This window comes from Salvelinus fontinalis, chromosome 3 (genome assembly GCF_029448725.1).
Source record: "Salvelinus fontinalis isolate EN_2023a chromosome 3, ASM2944872v1, whole genome shotgun sequence".
NCBI classification, from domain to species: domain Eukaryota; kingdom Metazoa; phylum Chordata; class Actinopteri; order Salmoniformes; family Salmonidae; genus Salvelinus; species Salvelinus fontinalis.
Genome location: NC_074667.1, coordinates 44,166,115 through 44,186,434, shown reverse-complemented (window position 1 = coordinate 44,186,434; position 20,320 = coordinate 44,166,115). Strand labels below are relative to the sequence as shown.

Genomic DNA, 20,320 nt, shown 5'->3' with positions numbered 1-20,320 from the left:
CAAGGTAGGGGTGGTATACAGAAGATTACCCTATTTGATCAAATAAACAAAGAGAAACGACAGTCCATCCTTACTTTAAGACATGAAGGTCAGTCAATCTGGAAAATGTAAAGAGCTTTGAAAATTTCTTCAAGTGCAGTCGCAAACTCCATCAAGCGCTATGATGAAACTGGCTCTCTCGAGGGCCACCACAGGAAAGGAAGACCCCGAGTTACCTCTGATGCAGAGGATAAGTTCATTAGAGTTACCAGCCTCAGAAATTGCAGCCCAAATAAATGCTTCACGGAGTTCAAGTTACAAACACTGCGCCAATCAGGCCTTCATGGTTGAATTGTTGCAAAGAAACCACTACTAAACGACACCAATAAGAAGAATGGACATTAGACCAGTGGAAATCTGATTTGAGTCCAATCTGAGTCCAAATTTGAGATTTTTTATTCCAACCGCTGTGTCTTTGTGAGATGCGGTGTGGGTAAACGGGTGATCTGGAGGAGGAGGTGTGATGGTGCTTTGCTGGTGACACTGTCACGATTTATTTTGAATTCGTCACAGCATTCTGCAGTGATACACCCTCCCATCTGATGTGCGCTGAGTGGGACTATAATTTGTTTTTCAACAGGACAATGACCCAACACACCTCCAAGCTGTGTAAGGGCTATTTGACCAAGAAGGAGAGTGATGGAGTGCTGCATCAGATGATCTGGCCTCCACAATCACCCAACCTCAACCCAATTCAGATGGTTTGGGATGAGTTAGACCGCAGAGTGAAGGAAAGGCAGCCAACAAGTGCTCAGCATATGTGGGAAATCCTTCAAGACTGTTGGAAAAGCTGGTTGAGAGAGTGCCAAGAGTGTGCAAAGCTGTCATCAAGGCAAAGTGTGGCTACTTTGAAGAATATTATATTTTGATTTGTTTAACACTTTTTTGTTTACTACATGATTCCATGTGTTTTTTTCATAGTTTTGATGTCTTCACTATTATTCTACAATGTAGAAAATATTTTTTTTAAATAGAGAAAAACCCTGGAATGAGTAGGTGTGTCCAAACATTTGACTGGTACTGTATACTTGAGACACATACATTCAACACCTCTGAATTCTGCATAACTTCATGTTAACAAGCCACAGTTAACATATATTTCCAGTACAGTAACAATAATTGTTCATGATATAACCTCAGTGAGATTGATTACCTTCAGAATATTCATCCATGCAGTGATGTTTAGAGATAGTGAGAGGACAGGGTCGACGTTAACATTGTTCAATAACAAAAGCCCCTTCTGTTGAGATGTTTTCATATTTCATATGATAACTTATTCCATATTTCTCAGAACCACTGTGAATAGGATCGATGGAACCTTGAGTGCGTCTTTTGAATGATAGATTTCAGAGGTATTTTGACAATGCTTAGAGATTTTTAAGATTTTCTTATGATACTGTATCGCTATGATGACTGAGGAGCAGTATTTAGGACCATGTTGAAAGGTAGGTTGCAAATTAGGATATATTGTAGCTTTTAAATGTATTGATAGTTAAAATAGTAGTGCACATGCTCTATGTAAGAACAATACATAATAGACATGGGATTTGACAGGAGCAACAAGATGAAGTCTCTGCTCCCAGAGAAGACAACCTGAACAATTAGAGGAACAGGCTCAGCAAGATCATAGATTGAATAATCAATAATGATGAAGTTGGGCTATTTAGTGTTTGGGTTGCAATCTTGTATAAAATCTTCATACAGTACCTGCAGAGGATTTCTTAATGATCCCCCTCTGAGATGACCTCTGAGTCTGTCTCAGATATAGCCTTTCCCAGGGATGATCAGGGCTTTGAGGGTCATTCATTAAAAGGCTGTAATTGAAGGCATATTGCCAGAACTGGTCGGTATGGGTCAGAGGGTCCACTGCTTTCCTTTGCACCTGAACGCTCAGCAACTTTCTTCAGCTAATCATTCAATTAGTATGAATAACACTCCGCTATGTTCGCCGTCCAAGTGATTATTGGGTCAGCAAAGGTATTGGTCCTGCTGTTGTTATTTGTTGTGGAGGGTGTTATTAAATATGATTAAATACCTGACTAAGCCCAAGGCCGTGTTTACCCATTCTGATTTCCATAAGTACTGTGTGCATGAAGGAAGGGAGAAGTGAAATGCTGCCAGTGTGTGAACACACCCTGTCTCTGGCCTTCAGCCTTTACTATGTATTAATGACGACAAATAATGGTGCCTGCCCTTCAGAACAAATGGTAAATACAGAGCCATTCTATCAGAGTCCTTAATGAGGACAGACAGACAGTCACTTCACACACACGCTCACAAGCACACACACAGGGGCAAAGTCACTAATGAATCAGAGATAAAGCATTCTATTCACATAAGACCCCCTAAACCTTTCACAGACAGAGCAGAAAGCCAGAGCTCCACAGCCAAATCCCTATCTTTCTGTCTCTATCTCTCTCTCTCTCCCTCTCTCTTTCTCGCTCTCTCTGTTTCTCACTCTGCAGCTGCCATTATTCTGTTTGATGTTGTGATGTAAACTGAAGCCTCATGGAGAATGATAAACAACAACAACAATGAGTCTCATCAGGAGGTCTGAATGAAAGAGAGCAGAAAGAGAGAGCTTGGGCTAGCCACTTAGTACACCACTGGTCAGTAGACTGCCAAAACCTTGAATAGATCAGTTGTGACGGCTTACACTCCATCACAAAAAATTGCTGGCAGGAGCTGCGTGTGGAAGCTCTCAGATGTCAACCACTCAAAATGAATCCTTAGTACCAATACACTAAGGATGGATACTGAGGTTGGATACTGTGGAGATCATCCACTCCAGTCTTGAATGCAGCTGTGGGGCTCCTTCACTATTCCACCTGGCTGGCCTGATAATGTTTACTCATCATAAATATTTCCCACATTTGAGCACAGTAAGATGTTGAGATAATCTTTGCAGTCTGACAGATACATTTTGGGGCGTAGAAATTCTAATGTTTAGCAGCATATTTGAGCATGTGTCAACGGCTTTGTTGATATTTGAGTCATCATCACTAGCCATCTTTCCATCTTATCCAATGCTGCATAATTACAACAAATAATATATTGAAATGGATGTTGCTTGAGCAAAGCAAATTAATTGCAGTTGCCATAACAACACTCGCATAACAGTTCCTTTGGACCCCAGCAAGGTCAGAGTTTGCCCCCCAAAAATTGAATGTGTCAGTCAGACAGCCACTCACAAACCGATCGCTGTCCATGGTGATGAACTTGCGCGATGTCTGTGTGGCTACATGTCTTGTATAGGATACATGAACATGCATGACAGCTGCTATTTATTAAAAAAATATTGAAAAATGACACATGAAATAGCCTAGCAATGAGGAAAAAAGTAGTTGGCTTGAGGATAAATTCAGCCACTCTGCTATTTATTGTTGAACTCAGCAGGTTTTGTTTGGCTAATAGCCTACACAAATGGGCTGCAATAATCAAAGTAAATTACATTAAATCCAACTTGAGAGACTTCCCTGGTCACCTGAAATCCTCCTTTTTTTGTGTGCAAATGTTTTCACCACAGCCTGTAGGTTCAGGTTGAGGGCCCGACTGTTTTCTATACTGAGTATTGCCAACCCAGACAGTCATCCTGAGACATTGTGCATTATATGTCCATTGCGCTGTACACCATTTAAACTTAGTCTTGAATGATGCACGCCAAGATATAGAAGAGATAAGGGCCTGTTGATAATTGCAACCACACAACTCAAACACCAGTTCACTAGTATGAACGAAATCGCAAACCGCTTTTTTTGTTCAAGCCCTCAAGAGCTGTTGTCCTCTAAATATGGTAATCTGTTTGCATCTGCCAATTGATTGGCTGTCCAGTATCCAGACGACCTGTTCCCAGATCTTCCTATACATTTCATCTCTTTCAGTAACATGTTGAGGCCGGCAATTAAGTAGAATGAGAGAATCAATTAAAAATGTTGCAGAACAGCTGTATTTGAAGCACCACTCACTGCAGTATCCCTGAAGTTGCTACAGCAATCAAGCTGTTTTTACCATCCTGTAACTGTCGTTTCTGCAGAGAGATCGTTTGATAAACTAAAACTCATAAACTAGCTAAGAAGAATTATGCTCTAGGTCTGATATGCGCTTCTGAAAACCTGAGTAAACTCCTCTCGTTGAACTGGCACCATCGTATCCTTGACCACAGCATTTGTTCACCAATACCCCCTTAAACACTATATATACAAAAGTATGTGGACACCCCTTCAAATTAGTGGATTTGGCTATTTCAGCCACACTCTTGTTGCTGACAGGTGTATAAAATCGAGCACACAGCCATGCAATCTCCATAGACAAACATTGGCATTACTGAAGAGCTCAGTGACTTTCAACATGGCACCATCATAGGATGCCACCTTTTCAAAAAGTCAGTTCATCAAATTTCTGCCCTGCTAGAGCTCAACTGTAAGTGATGTTGGAAAGGAAATGGCGCCACACCAAACTGGAAGTCTTCCGACTAGCTTGGAAAGACAGTACCGTGCAGTACCGAAGAGCCCTCACTGCTGCTCGATCATCCTACTTTTCCAACTTAATCGAGGAAAATAAGAACAATCCAAAATTTATTTTTGATACTGTTGCAAAGCTAACTAAAAAGCAGCATTCCCCAAGAGAGGATGGCTTTCACTTCAGCAGTAATAAATTCATGAACTTCTTTGAGGAAAAGATCATGACCATTAGAAAGCAAATTACGGACTCCTCTTTGAATCTGCGTATTCCTCCAGGGCTTAGCTGTCCTGGATCTGCACAGCTCTGCGAGGGCCTGGGATCGGGAGAGACACTTAAGTGTTTTAGTACTATATCTCTTGACACAATGATGAAAATAATCATGGCCTCTAAACCTTCAAGCTGCATACTGGATCCTATTCCTACTAAACTGCTGAAGGAGCTGCTTCCTGTGCTTGGCCCTCCTATGTTGAACATAATAAACAGCTCTCTATCCACCGGATGTGTACCAAACTCACTAAAAGTGGCAGTGATAAAGCCTCTCTTGAAAAAGCCAAACCTTGACCCGGAAAATATAAAAAACTATCGGCCTATATCGAATCTTCCATTCCTCTCAAAAATATTAGAAAAAGCTGTTGCGCAGCAACTCACTGCCTTTTTGAAGACAAACAATGTATACGAAATGCTTCAGTCTGGTTTTAGACCCCATCATAGCACTGAGACTGCACTTGTGAAGGTGGTAAATTACCTTTTAATGGCGTCAGACCGAGGCTCTGCATCTGTCCTCGTGCTACTAGACCTTAGTGCTGCCTTTGACACCATCGATCACCACATTCTTTTGGAGAGACTGGAAACCCAAATTGGTCTACACGGACCAGTTCTGGCCTGGTTTAGATCTTACCTGTCGGAAAGATATCAGTTTGTCTCTGTGAATGGTTTGTCCTCTGACAAATCAACTGTGCATTTCGGTGTTCCTCGAGGTTCCGTTTTAGGACCACTATTGTTTTCACTATATATTTTACCTCTTGGGGATGTTATTCGAAAACATAATGTTAACTTTCACTGCTATGTGGATGACACACAGCTGTACATTTCAATAAAACATGGTGAAGCCCCAAAATTGCCCTCGCTAGAAGCCTGTGTTTCAGACATAAGGAAGTGGATGGCTGAAAACTTTCTACTTTTAAACTCGGACAAAACAGAGATGCTTGTTCTAGGTCCCAAGAAACAAAGAGATCTTCTGTTAAATCTGACAATTCATCTTGATGGTTGTAAAGTCGTCTCAAATAAAACTGTGAAGGACCTCGGCGTTACTCTTGACCCTGATCTCTCTTTTGACGAACATATCAAGACTGTTTCAAGACAGCTTTTTTCCATCTACGTAACATTGCAAAAATCAGAAATTTTCTGTCCAAAAATGATGCAGAAAAATTAATCCATGCATTTGTTACTTCTAGGTTAGACTACTGCAATGCTCTACTTTCCGGCTACCCGGATAAAGCACTAAATAAACTTCAGTTAGTGCTAAATACGGCTGCTAGAATCCTGACTAGAACCAAGAAATTTGATCATATTACTCCAGTGCTAGCTTCCCTACACTGGCTTCCTGTTAAGGCAAGGGCTGATTTCAAGGTTTACTGTTAACCTATAAAGCGTTACATGGGCTTGCTCCTACCTATCTTTCCGAGTTGGTCCTGCCGTACATACCAATACGTACGCTACGGTCACAAGACGCAGGCCTCCTAATTGTCCCTAGAATTTCTAAGCAAACAGCGGGAGGCAGGGCTTTCTCCTATAGATCTCCATTTTTATGGAACAGTCTGCCTACCCATGTGAGAGACGCAGACTCGGTCTCAACCTTTAAGTCTTTACTGAAGACTTATCTCTTCAGTAGGTCATATGATTGAGTGTAGTCTGGCCCAGGAGTGTGAAGGTGAACGGAAAGGCTCTGGAGCAACGAACCGCCCTTGCTGTCTCTGCCTGGCCGGTTCCCCTCTCTCCACTGGGATTCTCTGCCTCTAACCCTATTACAGGGGCTGAGTCACTGGCTTACTGGTGCTCTTTCATGCCGTCCCTGGGAGGGGTGCGTCACTTGAGTGGGTTGAGTTACTGACGTGATCTTCCTGTCTGGGTTGGCGCCCCCCCTTGGTTTGTGCTGTGGTGGAGATCTTTGTTGGCTATACTCGGCCTTGTCTCAGGATTTAAGTTGGTGGTTGAAGATATCCCTCCAGTGGTGCGGGGGCTGTGCTTTGGCAAAGTGGGTGGGGTTATATCCTTCCTATTTGGCCCTGTTCGGGGGTATCTTCGGATGGGGCCACAGTGTCTCCTGACCGCTCCTGTCTCAGCCTCCAGTATTTATGCTGCAGTAGTTTGTGTCGGGGGGCTAGGGTCAGTGGGTTATACCTGGAGTACTTCTCCTGTCTTATCCAGTGTCCTGTGTGAATTTAAGTATGCTTTCTCTAATTCTCTCGTTCTCTCTTTCTTTCTGTCTCTCTGAGAACCTGAGCCCTAGGATCATACGTCAGGACTACCGGGCATGATGACTCCTTGCTGTCCCCAGTCCGCCTGGCCTTGCTGCTGTTCCGGTTTCAGCTGTTCTGCCTGCGGTTATGGAACCGCCACCTGTCCCAGACCTGTTGTTTTTCAACTCTTAATGATCGGCTATGAAAAGCCAACTGAAAATTATTCATGATTATTATTTGACCATGCTTGTCACTTATGAACATTTTTGAACATCTTGGCATAGTTCTGTTATAATCTCCACCCGGCACAGCCAGAAGAGGACTGGCCACCCCTCATAGCCTGGTTCCTCTCTAGGTTTCTTCCTAGGTTTTGGCCTTTCTAGGGAGTTTTTCCTAGCCACCGTGCTTCTACACCTGCATTCTAGCTGTTTGGGGTTTTAGGCTGGGTCTCTGTACAGCACTTCGAGATATTAGCTGATGTACGAAGGGCTATATAAAATAAACTTGATTGATTGATGTTATTGTGAAGTGGAAACATCTAGAGCAACAACGGCTCAGCCGCAAAGTGGTACAGTAGGCCACACAAGCTACCTGAATGGGACGACTGAGTGCTGAAGCATGTAGCGCGTAAACATCGTCTGTCCTCGGTTGCAATACTCACTACGAGTTCCAAACTGCCTCTGGAAGAAACGTCAGCTCAAGAACTGTTTGTCGGCAGCTTCATGAAATTAATTTCCATGGCGGAGCAGCCGCACACAAGCCTAAGATCACCATGTGCAATGCCAAACGTTGGCTGGAGTGGTGTATAGCTCGCCGCCATTGGACTCTGGAGCAGTGGAAACGCGTTCTCTGGAGTGATGAATTTGCGGATGCCAGGAGAAAGCTGCCTGCCCCAATGCATAGTGCCAACTGTAAAGTTTGGAGGGGGACTAATGGTCTTGGGCTTTTTTTTATGGTTCGGGCTAGGCCCATTAGTCCCGGTGAAGGGAAATATTAACGCTACAGCATACAATGACATTCGACACGATTCTGTGCTTCCAACTTTGTGGCAGCAGTTTGGGGAAGGCCCTTTCCTGTTCCAGCATGACAATGCCCCCATGCACAAAGCAAGGTCCATATAGAAATGGTTTGTTGAGATTGGTGAGGAAGATCTTGACTGGCCTGCATAGAGCCCTGACCTCACCAACATAGAACAGCTTTGGAATGAATTGGAACTCCGATTGCAAGCCAGGTCTAATCCCCCAACATCAGCACTTTGTGATATCAGATCATGTAAAAAGGGCTTTATAAATACATTTGATTGATTGATCAGTGCCGACCTCACTAATGCTCTTGTGGCTGAATGAAAGCAAGTCCCCGCAGCAATGTTCCAAAATCTAGTGGAAAGCTTTCCCACTGTGGACGCTGTTATAGCAGCAAAGAGGGGACCAACTCCATATTAATGCCATTGATTTTTGAATGAGATGTTTGACGAACAGGTGTCCACATACTTTTAGTGTACGTTCAATCAGTAAAAACTATATTTTTCAAGGCCCGAGGCACATTTTCAGTCACATTCCTGAAGCCCAAGAAACTGAAGCACTAGTACAGTTGAAGTCGGAAGTTTACATACACTTAGGTTGGAGTCATTAAAACTCGTTTTTCAACCACTCCACAAATTTCTTGTTAACAAACTATAGTTTTGGCAAGTCGGTTAGGACATCAACTTTGTGCATGACACAAGTAATCTTTCCAACAATTGTTTACAGACAGATTATTTCACTTATAATTCACTGTATCACAATTCCAGTGGGTCAGAAGTTTACATGCACTAAATTGACTCTGCCTTTAAACAGCTTGGACAATTCCAGAAAATTATGTCATGGCTTTAGAAGCTTCTGATAGGCTAATTGACACCATTTGAGTCAATTGGAGATGTACCTGTGGATGTATTTCAAGCCCTACCTTCAAACTCAGTGCCTCTTTGCTTGACATCATGGGAAAATCCTAACAAATCAGCCAAGACCTCAGATAAAAAATTGGAGACCTCCACAACTCTGGTTCATCCTTGGGAGCAATTTCCAAATGCTTGAAGGTACCACGTTCATCTGTACAAACAACAGTAAGCAAGTATACACACCATGGGAACACGCAGCCGTCAAACCGCTCAGTAAGTAACACGTTCTGTCTCCTAGAGATGAACGTACTTTGGTGCGAAAAGTGCAAATCAATCCCAGAACAGCAGCAAAGGATCTTGTGAAGATACTGGAGGAAACAGGTACAAAAGTATCTATATCCACAGTAAAACGAGTCCTATATCGACATAACCTGAAAGGCCACTCAGCAAGGAAGAAGCCACTGCTCCAAAACCGCCATAAAAAAAGCTAGACTACGGTTTGCAACTGCACATGGGGACAAAGATCGTACTTTTTGGAGAAATGTCCTCTGGTCTGATGAAACAAAAATAGTACTGTTTGGCCATAATGACCATCATTATGTTTGGAGGAAAAAGGGGGAGGCTTGCAAGCCGAAGAACACCATCCCAACCGTGAAGCATGGGGGTGGCAGCATCATGTTGTGAGTGTGCTTTGCTGCAGGAGGGACTGGTGCACTTCACAAAATAGATGGCATCATGAGGATTGAAAAGTATGTGGATATATTGAAGCAACATCTCAAGACATCAGTCAGGAAGTTAAAGCTTGGTCGCAAATGGGTCTTCCAAATGGACAATGACCCCAAGCATACTTCCAGAGTTGTGGCAAAACGGCTTAAGGACAAAACGTGTGTGCGAGCAAGGAGGCCTGCTAACCTGACTAAGTTATACCAGCTCTGTCAGGAGGAATGGGCCAAAATTCACCCAACTTGTTGTGGGAAGCTTGTGGAAGGCTACCTGAAACGTTTGACCCAAGTTAAACAATTTAAAGGCAATGCTACCAAATACTAATTGAGTGTATGTAAACATCTGACCCACTGGGAATGTGATGAACGAAATAAAAGCTGAAATAAATAATTCTCTACTATTATTCTGACATTTTACATTCTTCAAATAAAGTGGTGATCCTAACTGACCTAAGACAGGGAACTTTTACTAGGATCAAATGACAGGAATTGTGAACAAGTTTAAATGTATTTGGCTAAGGTGTATGTAAACATCCCGACTTAAACTGTACATATGTATGGCAATTATAAAGGTTAATATGGATTACTTTTTGGATGGTTAATGTCAAAACTATTTATTAAATTAAAGAAAATAGACATAGATGACAGGCGCATGGGTCCCCAGAGATCGTGGGCCCCCCTGCCTTGCACTGGCTGCAGGGCTGTCTGGTATGCCAGTGCATAACAACCAGAATACATAATATGAATCCTCCTGCTTTGAAATTGAAGGAGATTGACCAATGCCATAGTGGTAATTGCTACAGTTCTTGAAACTGCAGCATGCAAGGACAATTTTTGTACTTGAACCTACAGCATGGTACAGAAAGCACATGGCCTGTCTCCTGTATTCTGCTCCCTGGTGCTTCACCATAGTGCTGGCTAGCAGTGGATTAAGAGGGCGTGTCAGAGTGTGTGCCGGGACGGTCAAGCCACACTCCACTTCTCAGGCGTTGTCTATCGATCGGCTGCTGGGGAGGAGAGTCTGACACACTTAGAGATAGCAGGGTAACCGCAGGCAACAGCCCCCTGCCTGCCCTCTGCTCCCTGTGGTGGGACTGATTGCTTGTCTCAATCATCCTTTCCACACTCCCCCCCCCCCCTTCCCTCCTTTCAATATCTCTCTTCATGCTTCCATCCATTCCTCCGTCTCTCTGTCTCAGCGCCTCATCAAATCAGCAGTCCTAGCCCTGCCTGGAAAGGCTGGAGGTCCGTACATTGAAATAGCAATTAATTGCTCTACAAAGAATCAACCCATTCATTAAGCTATGCTCTTGGCTATGTTATTAGAGGACCCCCTCAGAAACAGTAGGCTAACTTGAAGCGGCATGGGAGATGCTGTGGAACACGTTGCTTTCCCCAATTCATATTATTAATGGCGCCCAGAGCTCTGAGTGCGCTGCAGCACCGATGTGGGGCAATACTCCCATTCCATTTCCAGGCCTCATAACTGCACCATATGTGGTCTAAAAGTGACAAATGTTGTTTACTGGAGGCATCTGTTTTATATTCTATCTGTGATGTTAGGTCTCAGTGCTGGTCCCATCCTAAGTTAAAACTATCTCTACATCAGCAAACTTTTCATATGTGGCAGACTTTCGTACTGTATATATAATGTCAATGCCCAAGACAAAGAGCTACACTAAAAGACAACTCATGCTATAAATGTGCTTCAAATTGTACCTCAGACATACAATTATGTTCCTGTACTGTAGCTTAAGTGTAAGAAATGAGATGAGATTTATGTGTTTTGAAAGTACAGGATAGTATTTGGCACAACGCGTATTCTGTGCGGTACAGTAAGGAGTGTACATGAAAACATACCTGGGGGAAATGAGTGTGTTATATAAATGGCGGTAACAGTCATAAATGCTGGTACAGAGTTTGGCTCCAAAATGAGCTTTGTGATGTCTAATCGCTCACTAAATCATGCATAAATGCGTTTGCTATTTGGGGCATCAGCCATTTGGAGACATTTTGGAGCATGGCACCCCTCTGTCCATACAGGATACAGCTGAGTGAAGTGCAACTGCTGATTGAACTGGAGGACTCCCGAGGGCGTGCATCAGGCCTGCATTACCATGAAATGACAGGAGAGCCTAGTGACTGCAGGCCATGCGTAAAATCACATCAACAACTCCCTTATTGTAATTACATTTGTTTAAATGGGAAGGCAAAGTGTGGGTTTAATGCAATTAACATGTAATTGACATTCTGGCCAGGTTGGTGTCGATTCATTCTCTTTCACACCAGAGATTCAACAAACAACGTCTCAATGGATTTTCCCCGAAATATGAAAATATGGCATGGAAACCTGCATAGACACATTTTCTCGATGTTGATAAGTGTCTAAACCTCTAGTTCTAATCTATGTAACTACCACAATAATGCATAGTGAACATTACCTGTGATATTAGGAAGCCAGAGAAATAAATGGATATGGACTGCATCCAGGCAGGTAAAGTGATGGAGAGAACGTTTTAGGGCAGGTCGTGATGTGTTGTATTAAAAACATTCCAAAGATTGATCTTTAAATAGGCTGTTGAAAATGCATGTCCCACTGAATAGCTATCTGTGCTTCGGGGATCTTTACACTTAGACCACAACAACCACTTATTAGTGTCCGCCCAGATTGTTATTTGCTCATCACCGTAAAAACATATTGTGAAGCATCGTGAGCTTGGCATTGGGGAGGGATGCCGTTGTTGTGCAGCCAGTGTATTCTGCAAAAACGTTCACTCTCCAAGTAACAACTGGATGACTTTCTGATTTTATTAGGATCCCCATTTGCTGACTGCAATGGTGATCGCAAGTCGTACTGGGGACAAAAATGAAAAGGACATTACAGACGAAAAAGACATTACAGACAAAAGACTTTACAATTTGCATACATTTAAAAACATGAACATGTAGTGTCCGTGTGTGTGTGCGCATCTGTCAATTACACATACATGTCAGTACATACACACAAAACCAAGTCACATGGGGGAGAGGCATTGTGCCGCGAGGTGTTGCTTTATTTCGATTTTGAAACCAGATTTTCTGTTCCCTTGTGCTACATAAGATGGAAGGGAGTTCCATGCAATCATGGCTCTGTATAATACTGTATGTTTCCTTGAATTTGTTCTGGACTTGGGAACTGTGAAAAGACCCCTGTTGGCATGTCTGGTGGGGTAAGTGTGTGTGACGACTATGCAAACAATTTGGAATTTCCAACACATGAATGTTTCTTGTAAAAACAAGAAGCGACGCAGTCAGTCTTTCCTCAACTCTTAGAGACTGGCATGCATAGTATTGATATTAGCCTTCTGATTGCAAAACATGGCACACTGTTCTGGGCCACCTGCAGCTTAACTAGGTCATTTTTTGCAGCACTTGACCATATGACTGGGCAAAAACCAAGATAAAACTTGAGTCTGCAGGACTTGCTTTGTGGACTGTGGTGTCTCTTTATCACAGACAGACTTCTCACCATCTTTACACACAATTAATTAATATATGTTTCGACCATGACAATTTACAATCTAGGGTAACACCAAATAATGTAGTCTCTTCAACTTGCTCAACAGCCACACCATTCATTACTAGATTACCAAATACAATGCTCTTAGTTTTAGAGATGTTCAAGACCAGTTTATTACTGGCCACCCATTCTAAAACTGACTGCAACTCTTCAAATCAAATCGTATTGGTCACATACACGTGGTTAGCAGATGTTAATGCAAGTGTAGCGAAATGCTTGTGCTTCTAGTTCCGACCATGCAGTAATATCTAACAAGTAATCTAACAATTTCACAACAACTATCTTTTACACACAAGTGTAAAGGAATGAATAAGAATATGTACATATAATATATGGATGAGCAATGGCCGAACGGCATAGGCAAGATGTGGTAGATTGTATAGAATACAGTATATACATATGAGATGAGTAATGTAGGGTATGTAAACATTATATAAAGTGGCATTGTTTAAAGTAACTAGTGATACATTTATTACATCCAATTTTTTATTATTAAAGTGGCTAGAGATTTGAGTCAGTATGTTGGCAGCAGCCACTCATGTTAGTGATGGCTGTTTAACAGTCTGATGGCCTTGAGATAGAAGCTGTCTCTCGGTCCCAGCTTTGATGCACCTGTACTGACCTCGCCTTCTGGATGATAGTGGGGTGAACAGGCCGTGGCTCGGGTGGTTGCTTTCCTTGATGATCTTTTTGGCCTTCCTGTGACATCGGGTGATGTAGGTGTCCTGGAGGGCAGGTAGTTTGCCCCCGGTGATGCGTTGTGCAGACCTCACTACCCTCTGGAGAGCCTTACGGTTGTGGGCAGAGCAGTTGCCATACCAGGCGGTGATACAGCCCGACAGGATGCTCTCGATTGTGCATCTGTTAAAGTTTGTGAGTGTTTTTGGTGACAAGCCAAATTTCTTCAGCCTCGTGAGGTTGAAGAGGCGCTGTTGCGCCTTCTTCACCACGCTGTCTGTGTGGGTTGACCATTTCAGTTTGTCCGTGATGTGTACGCTGAGGAACTAAAAACTTTCCACCTTCTCCACTAGGTTTGATTAGAGTTGCAGTGGTTGATGATGCGTATATTGTTGAATCATCAGCATACATGGACACACAGGCTTTGTTTAATGCCAGTGGCAGGTCATTAGTAAAAATAGAAAAGAATAGAGGACCAAGAGAGCTGCCCTGCGGTACAACACACTTTACATGTTTAACATTAGAGAAGCTTCCATTAAAGACAACCCTCTGTTTTCTACAAGATAGATAGCTCTGAATCCACAATATGGCAGAGGTTGAAAAGCTCTGCCAAAAGGAGGATACAAGCACTTGGCAAAAGCTGGGGAAGCGGAGGAAACAACTCAAACCAAAATACCAAACAAACCACATCTCCACACTGTTGTTGCCCTAGCTTGTCTTAGAAAACCATTTTGTTTCTACGATAATGGGATTGAGAATATACTATGCAGACTAAAGCTTTCAGAATGGTACTAAAATGTGTTTCGAAAGTAATTTGGCTTTACATTTCTTCAAATGAGCGACAGGTAGCCTAGTGTTTAGAGCATTGGGCCAGTAGCAGAAAGGTTGTTAGTTCGAATCCCCGAGCTGACAAGGTGAAAAGATCTGTCAATGTGCCCTTGAGCAAAGCACTTAACCCTAATTTATCCAGGCTCACTGCTGATTATGGCCGACCCTGGCCGTGAGCCCACTCTCCGAGGGTGTCTCAGGGGGAGTTGGTATATGCAAAAAAACATATTTCCATTTCACATGTGTATAATACACACTTGTGTGAAACTGGACAAATATAAGCAACCACCAAATAATTATCATATGGGTAGGGAGGTAGCTATGATTGCTATAAGCTATCCAAATGCTACAGTTTCTATAGATCCCATGTCCTAATCAGTACTCCTGCTGTGTTGTTGATGTAAGTGTGGGCAGCGATGAATGGTGATTTTTTTGTATTCCTTTCTGACACAGTCAAACAACATCACAGGCTCTGCTGGAGAACCTACAGATGTACTCCAGCACACAACCTCACACCCTGTGAGAGCTGCAGCATCATGCAGAGATCCACTCTATTGGTCTTTTCACTGGCATTTCTGACGACAGATAGAGATATTCAGATGTCTGATGGAGAAACAAACATCGGGGATAGCCAAACAGACACGACTTTAGCCTATAACACATAACAGTACACTTAATCCCGGCCCCATCGGTCACTGTGTGAGTTGTCCCCTGGGGCTGCACAACAGGATGTTGTTCAATTGCATCTCTGGCTGCTCATCTGTAAAATTCATTTCATGTTGTGGTATTTAATCTGGTTCCAGTAACTTCCTTTGAAACCTTTACAGATCTGTGCGGGAGCTTACTGTGAAACCAACGGCCTCTGGGAGTTAAGTAGCCTAACACAGAGCAGTGCCCAAGCAACACAATATCAGAGCGCTTAGAGAGCAACACCATAGACGCAAAACCATGAGTGGGATATGTGTGTGCGTGTATGTTAGGATGAGTGTATGCGTGTGTCAGGAGGGCGTGCCTGGGGTGATGGGGAAATAGGAATGATGGGGGGGGAAGCTAGTGTCACCATGGCCAAATAATCAGATTAATATCGTGTGCAGTAGCCCTGCCTGGCTCTGCACGGGCCAGTTGATCAGAACATGCTTTGATGAACCTCCCAATGGATGGTCTCCAGACTCAATGGGTGGAGTCAGGCTATACAGCCAGGCTTTCGGTAGTGGGGAGGGGGAGACTGGAGTGGTAGGCAGTAGGAAAGCACAGTGCTGCTCCCTGCTGGAAAGGGACCAGCGCTGGTGCAGTCCCCTCAGACTGTGAGTGTGCTTTCATGCTCAGCTCAATATGGCCCAGCCTCTGAGGCCAAGCACACATTAAACAGAACACACACATTATCCCTGAGGGAGGTCTTTGGTTAATCTGATTCAATAACACATATCACCAGACTTTCACTGAGACAATGACCATAAAATAAACCACACAGGGCTTTAGCTGGAGCATGTGCCTTAACCACCGTGTCTGATATATTACTGCTATTTTGTAAAGATTTGTAAATTAAATGTTTTAACCACTACTCTATAAAGCCTAAACAACCCCACAGAAATCAATTCACCATGTGTAATTTGCAGCTGTAACTATGTATAATGTACGTAACTGGTGTTTTGTATCCACCCCCCATTGATTTCAGTAAGGGTAAGGAAGGGTCATGTAATGTAGTACTCACGCTGTGCGACCTTGGCCAGGTGCAACCGGTTAACCCAGGAGATCTTGCTGAGGGGACTGGGGGTGTTGAAAACCACCATGAAGCTGACGGGACGTCCCGACCTAGAGGGGAATACCCACACACACAACGTAAAATACCTGACTCATGCTCAGTGGGGACCTCATCAAGACCATTGTTCTACTGTCCACAGCAGTTAAAAGCCCATTTGTGTTTTATGGGTCATGCACTGCACTGGAAAATAGCCTAAAGCTGTAGGAATAGTGGCATAGTACTCCATAGAGCCAATCAATGCACAAAGACAAATGTCCTGCAAAGGCCAGTTCTTTTTCAATGACAGACCACACAGACTAAAGAACAAGTTCCAGGTGCCATTTCAGACTTTCAAACTGAATTCCAATAAAGTCAAGTACTCTTTTGGTCTATGCAGGGTCATATAAGAAATGGCTCTGGGACTGTAGTCATCAGCTTCCAAATCCAGGACAGTGCTGCAGACTGGTATGTTCTATGGATATATGTTGGGTTTCTTTGGATATGTCAGGAGATTGTGATATGGTTGGATTATATGATAATACAATTCTGGGCTCCTGATTGTGTAAACATATTTTTATGTGATTTCCTGAAGCGGTGTGTGCTGTATTTTACACATGTTGGAAACAAACCCCCCACTGGAAAATTGAAAACCTACTGTCCTTTTATTCTAGTGTACTATAAGACTGCCTACTCCTCCCCTTTGGAGGCCCTTCTGGGAGCAGGAGGAGGAGAGGGAAAGGGAGAAGAAAGCGTCAGAGTCCTGTAACCACAGAGCTGTGACAAACAGCACATTTCTCCCCGTTTCAATCAGGATAGTGGAAGTGATGTGAAGGTCAGATGATGCAGTGCTCCGTTTGACCCTGAAGGTTGTGGTGCAGTCACCGCCGCACTGAGATGCCCAGATCAGATAAGCGAGGGGATGAGAGGGGAGCATGAGCTGCTAACACACAAAGAAAGTGCCCCTCTGCTCCTTGCCCCTCGACATGCCGTAAAAGCTGACCGTTCTGGTCCTGCATGTGGGAATAACGTGATCCTTGAACGGGGGGAGCTCAGTGTGGAACTATTAAAGGTCAAAGGCATCCGGTAGGGGCTCAGTACTCTGAGATCAGCAGCTGTGAACCAGCCCCCAGGTTACCTCTCACAATGCCACACACTTCTACATCCACCAAGTCCCCCGGCTCACGCTCTTGTCCTTGCAGTCTGTACAGACGTAGGATCTTAATTTGATTACTCTTTGTTGCTGAGAATTTTCCTGCACTGCAGATGAGTTAGGAGTTAGTAATTTACATCAATTCACTGAAAATCCACACTAACACAAGGTTATAGTAACAGTACTGCACATTCCATGTTTAGCCTAACCCCTGATCAAGCAACATTATGAACTAAACGTTCAAATCCTGTTGTTGCAGGATTATTTTGCTGTGACAATATAGGTAACCTTAAGATCCTACATCTGTATATGCAAAATACCTGTTTGTTTTTTCTTCTGTTCTACATGAATAAACAGGGACACGGATACGACTTGCTTCAGGTTGAGTGCCAGGCTAAAAGATACAACAGCAGTACACATCTCCAGTGACTCGATTCAGCAGCAGGCCTCCGGATAGCTGTTTTCCCTGAAAGCTGGCCCCATCTTAAAGGTGAAGCTCTCATACATTCCTCTCTGTCTCTGTATCTCTCTCCCTCTCTCTTCACTTAGCCAGTGAAAGTACATTTGTCACTGTACCCAATGCCCTGCTTGTTAAAGAGCCATTCCTGACACACACTCACGCACACACACCCACACACACACACACACACACTCACACACACACACTCACACACACAGACTCACAAAGGGAAGGCATTTCACATTCAGCCGTTCAGACATCATTAGAGGGTAATTGAGTGGAGAACGGTGTGCAGCCTGAGAATCTGCTTCTGTCATACCTGCCTGCTGCCCGGCCCGCACCCAATTCATTTTCACTCAGACAGAGTGAGAGAGTGAGAGCGAGAGAGTAGACAAGGACAGGAAGATGTAAGTAAGATCTCCAACTTCTTTGACAAAAGTGGAGCTTTCACACCGAGATGTAATTCATACCCTTCACTGCTTAAATACAGCAGAAGCAATTTGCTGAAGAACGAGAGAGACGAGGCGAGAGGGGAAAGAGGGAGAAAGATGAGAATGAAACTGCTCCCTTCATCGGATTGCCAGGAAGGGTAATACTCTATGCGCTCACTGCTCCAAACATGCTAAACAGAGCGGACTCTGAGTCCTCGGACCGACTGACTGACAAGTGTGCTGGTGTGCTGGTACATGGGCAGAATGGGGAAGTAGGCATGGGCAGGCTGGCGGAACAGAGCCGAGCGGTGTGGATTAAGGTCCCAACCCTGCAGCCTAGACCCGTGCTGATACATGGCTGTGGGTCACTGCTGTGGCACACATGGGACACTAACGCACAAGGACGGGACAGATGTTGGAGTGAGTGCTGAGCGAGAGCCTGTGACGCAGGCGGCACACACCTATTCTCCAGACATTGATAGAGGTCAGTCAGTGTGCCTAGACCAGGACCTGGCTGAACTGGGAAAGTCACAACTTAGCTGCTCATTGAGAGAGGAGTAAAAGTCATGCAGGTGGCATGCAGCTAGTCAAAGACGAGACAACTGTAGAAAATAAACCACGAGTCATCTGGCACAGCCTTGGCATTGACCCATGATTGCTGTTCTTTATACATTTGGCCTGTGTGTGTGTGTGCCTACAGCCATACTAAAGCAGCCATAGATAAAGCGAGTGCTAACGATGTGCTGACACATACCGCGGTGCCTTTGCGGCAGCAGTAGATTCCCCCCATGTCCTCAGCTCAGCCTGTCCCTGCTCTGTGAGAAGGGATGGAGGGAAGAGGAGGCTGTGGTGTGCTGCCTTCCTGGCCATAGAAACGTTCCCATGCTGACAGGAGGGGACTAACTTGGTACAGGGCAGCCCTGCGGTGGACCCACTCTAACACCACCACTCTCACAGAGACACAACTAGACTGTGTAGAGTATAAACGTGTGTGCATGTGCATGTGTGCATGGTTGAAAGAGAGAAGGGTAGAGAGAGAGATGCGCCACCTGTCACCCCCCCACCACCACCACCAATCACCACCAACCCCCAGACCTAAGGCCCTCTGCTGGCCCTGCCACCTCCAACCCACAGCCCTGCCTGCCAAGCAACCAGACAGCAACCCGCCACAGAGGCCTGGCCTCAATTAGTCTGCTATCAGAGTCCCTGCCCAGCTCTCTCTCCTAAAGGAGCTCTCTCTTTTTCATCCTCAGGTTTTATCTCATGCTTCTCACAATCTGCACGCTATACTAGAGTCCAGGTCTCTATAGGACTTCACTTGCTCAAAGCATCCCCCCCACTCAACGCTGTAGAAACCTGCTTCTCTGTGTGGCAGAATGAGGTCTGTAGGCTGCTACAAACAAATACTATTACACTATGTGATACTGCTCACAGAGATGGGTAGGGGATCTCCCGCCCTAGTCCATGATGCTGCTAATGACATGGGTGGGGTAATCCTCAAAAGGGAAGCTGGAACCTGCCTGCATGACATTTAGCTACACCAAACATAGAGTAAGCAGCTTGGCCGGGCAGACCCAGAGAGAGAGAGAGAGAGAGAGAGAGAGAGAGATAGAGAGAGAGAGATATAGAGAGAGAGAGAGAGAGAGATAGAGAGAGAGAGATATAGAGAGAGAGAGAGATATAGAGAGAGAGAGAGATATAGAGAGAGAGAGAGATATAGAGAGAGAGAGAGAGAGAGAGAGAGAGAGAGAGAGAGAGAGAGAGAGAGAGAGAGAGAGAGAGAGAGAGAGAGAGAGAGAGAGAGAGAGAGAGAGAGAGAGAGAGAGAGAGAGAGAGAGAGAGAGAGAGAGAGAGAGAGAGGAGAGAGAGAGAGAGAGAGAGAGAGAGAGAGAGAGAGAGAGAGAGAGAGAGATTGG

General features: G+C 44.2%; 1 protein-coding gene across 12 annotated transcripts in view; it reads right to left on the bottom strand.

The window, feature by feature from the left end:
- LOC129849912 (chromodomain-helicase-DNA-binding protein 5-like) overlaps positions 1-20,320 on the bottom strand; it is a 196,710-nt gene that overhangs the window by 57,900 nt on the left and 118,490 nt on the right. For all 12 annotated transcript variants that reach the window (XM_055916640.1, XM_055916606.1, XM_055916641.1 and 9 more), the window contains one exon: positions 16,334-16,434. In XM_055916640.1, the coding sequence (XP_055772615.1) occupies positions 16,334-16,434 (101 nt within the window). The remainder of the gene's footprint in view (positions 1-16,333; positions 16,435-20,320) is intronic.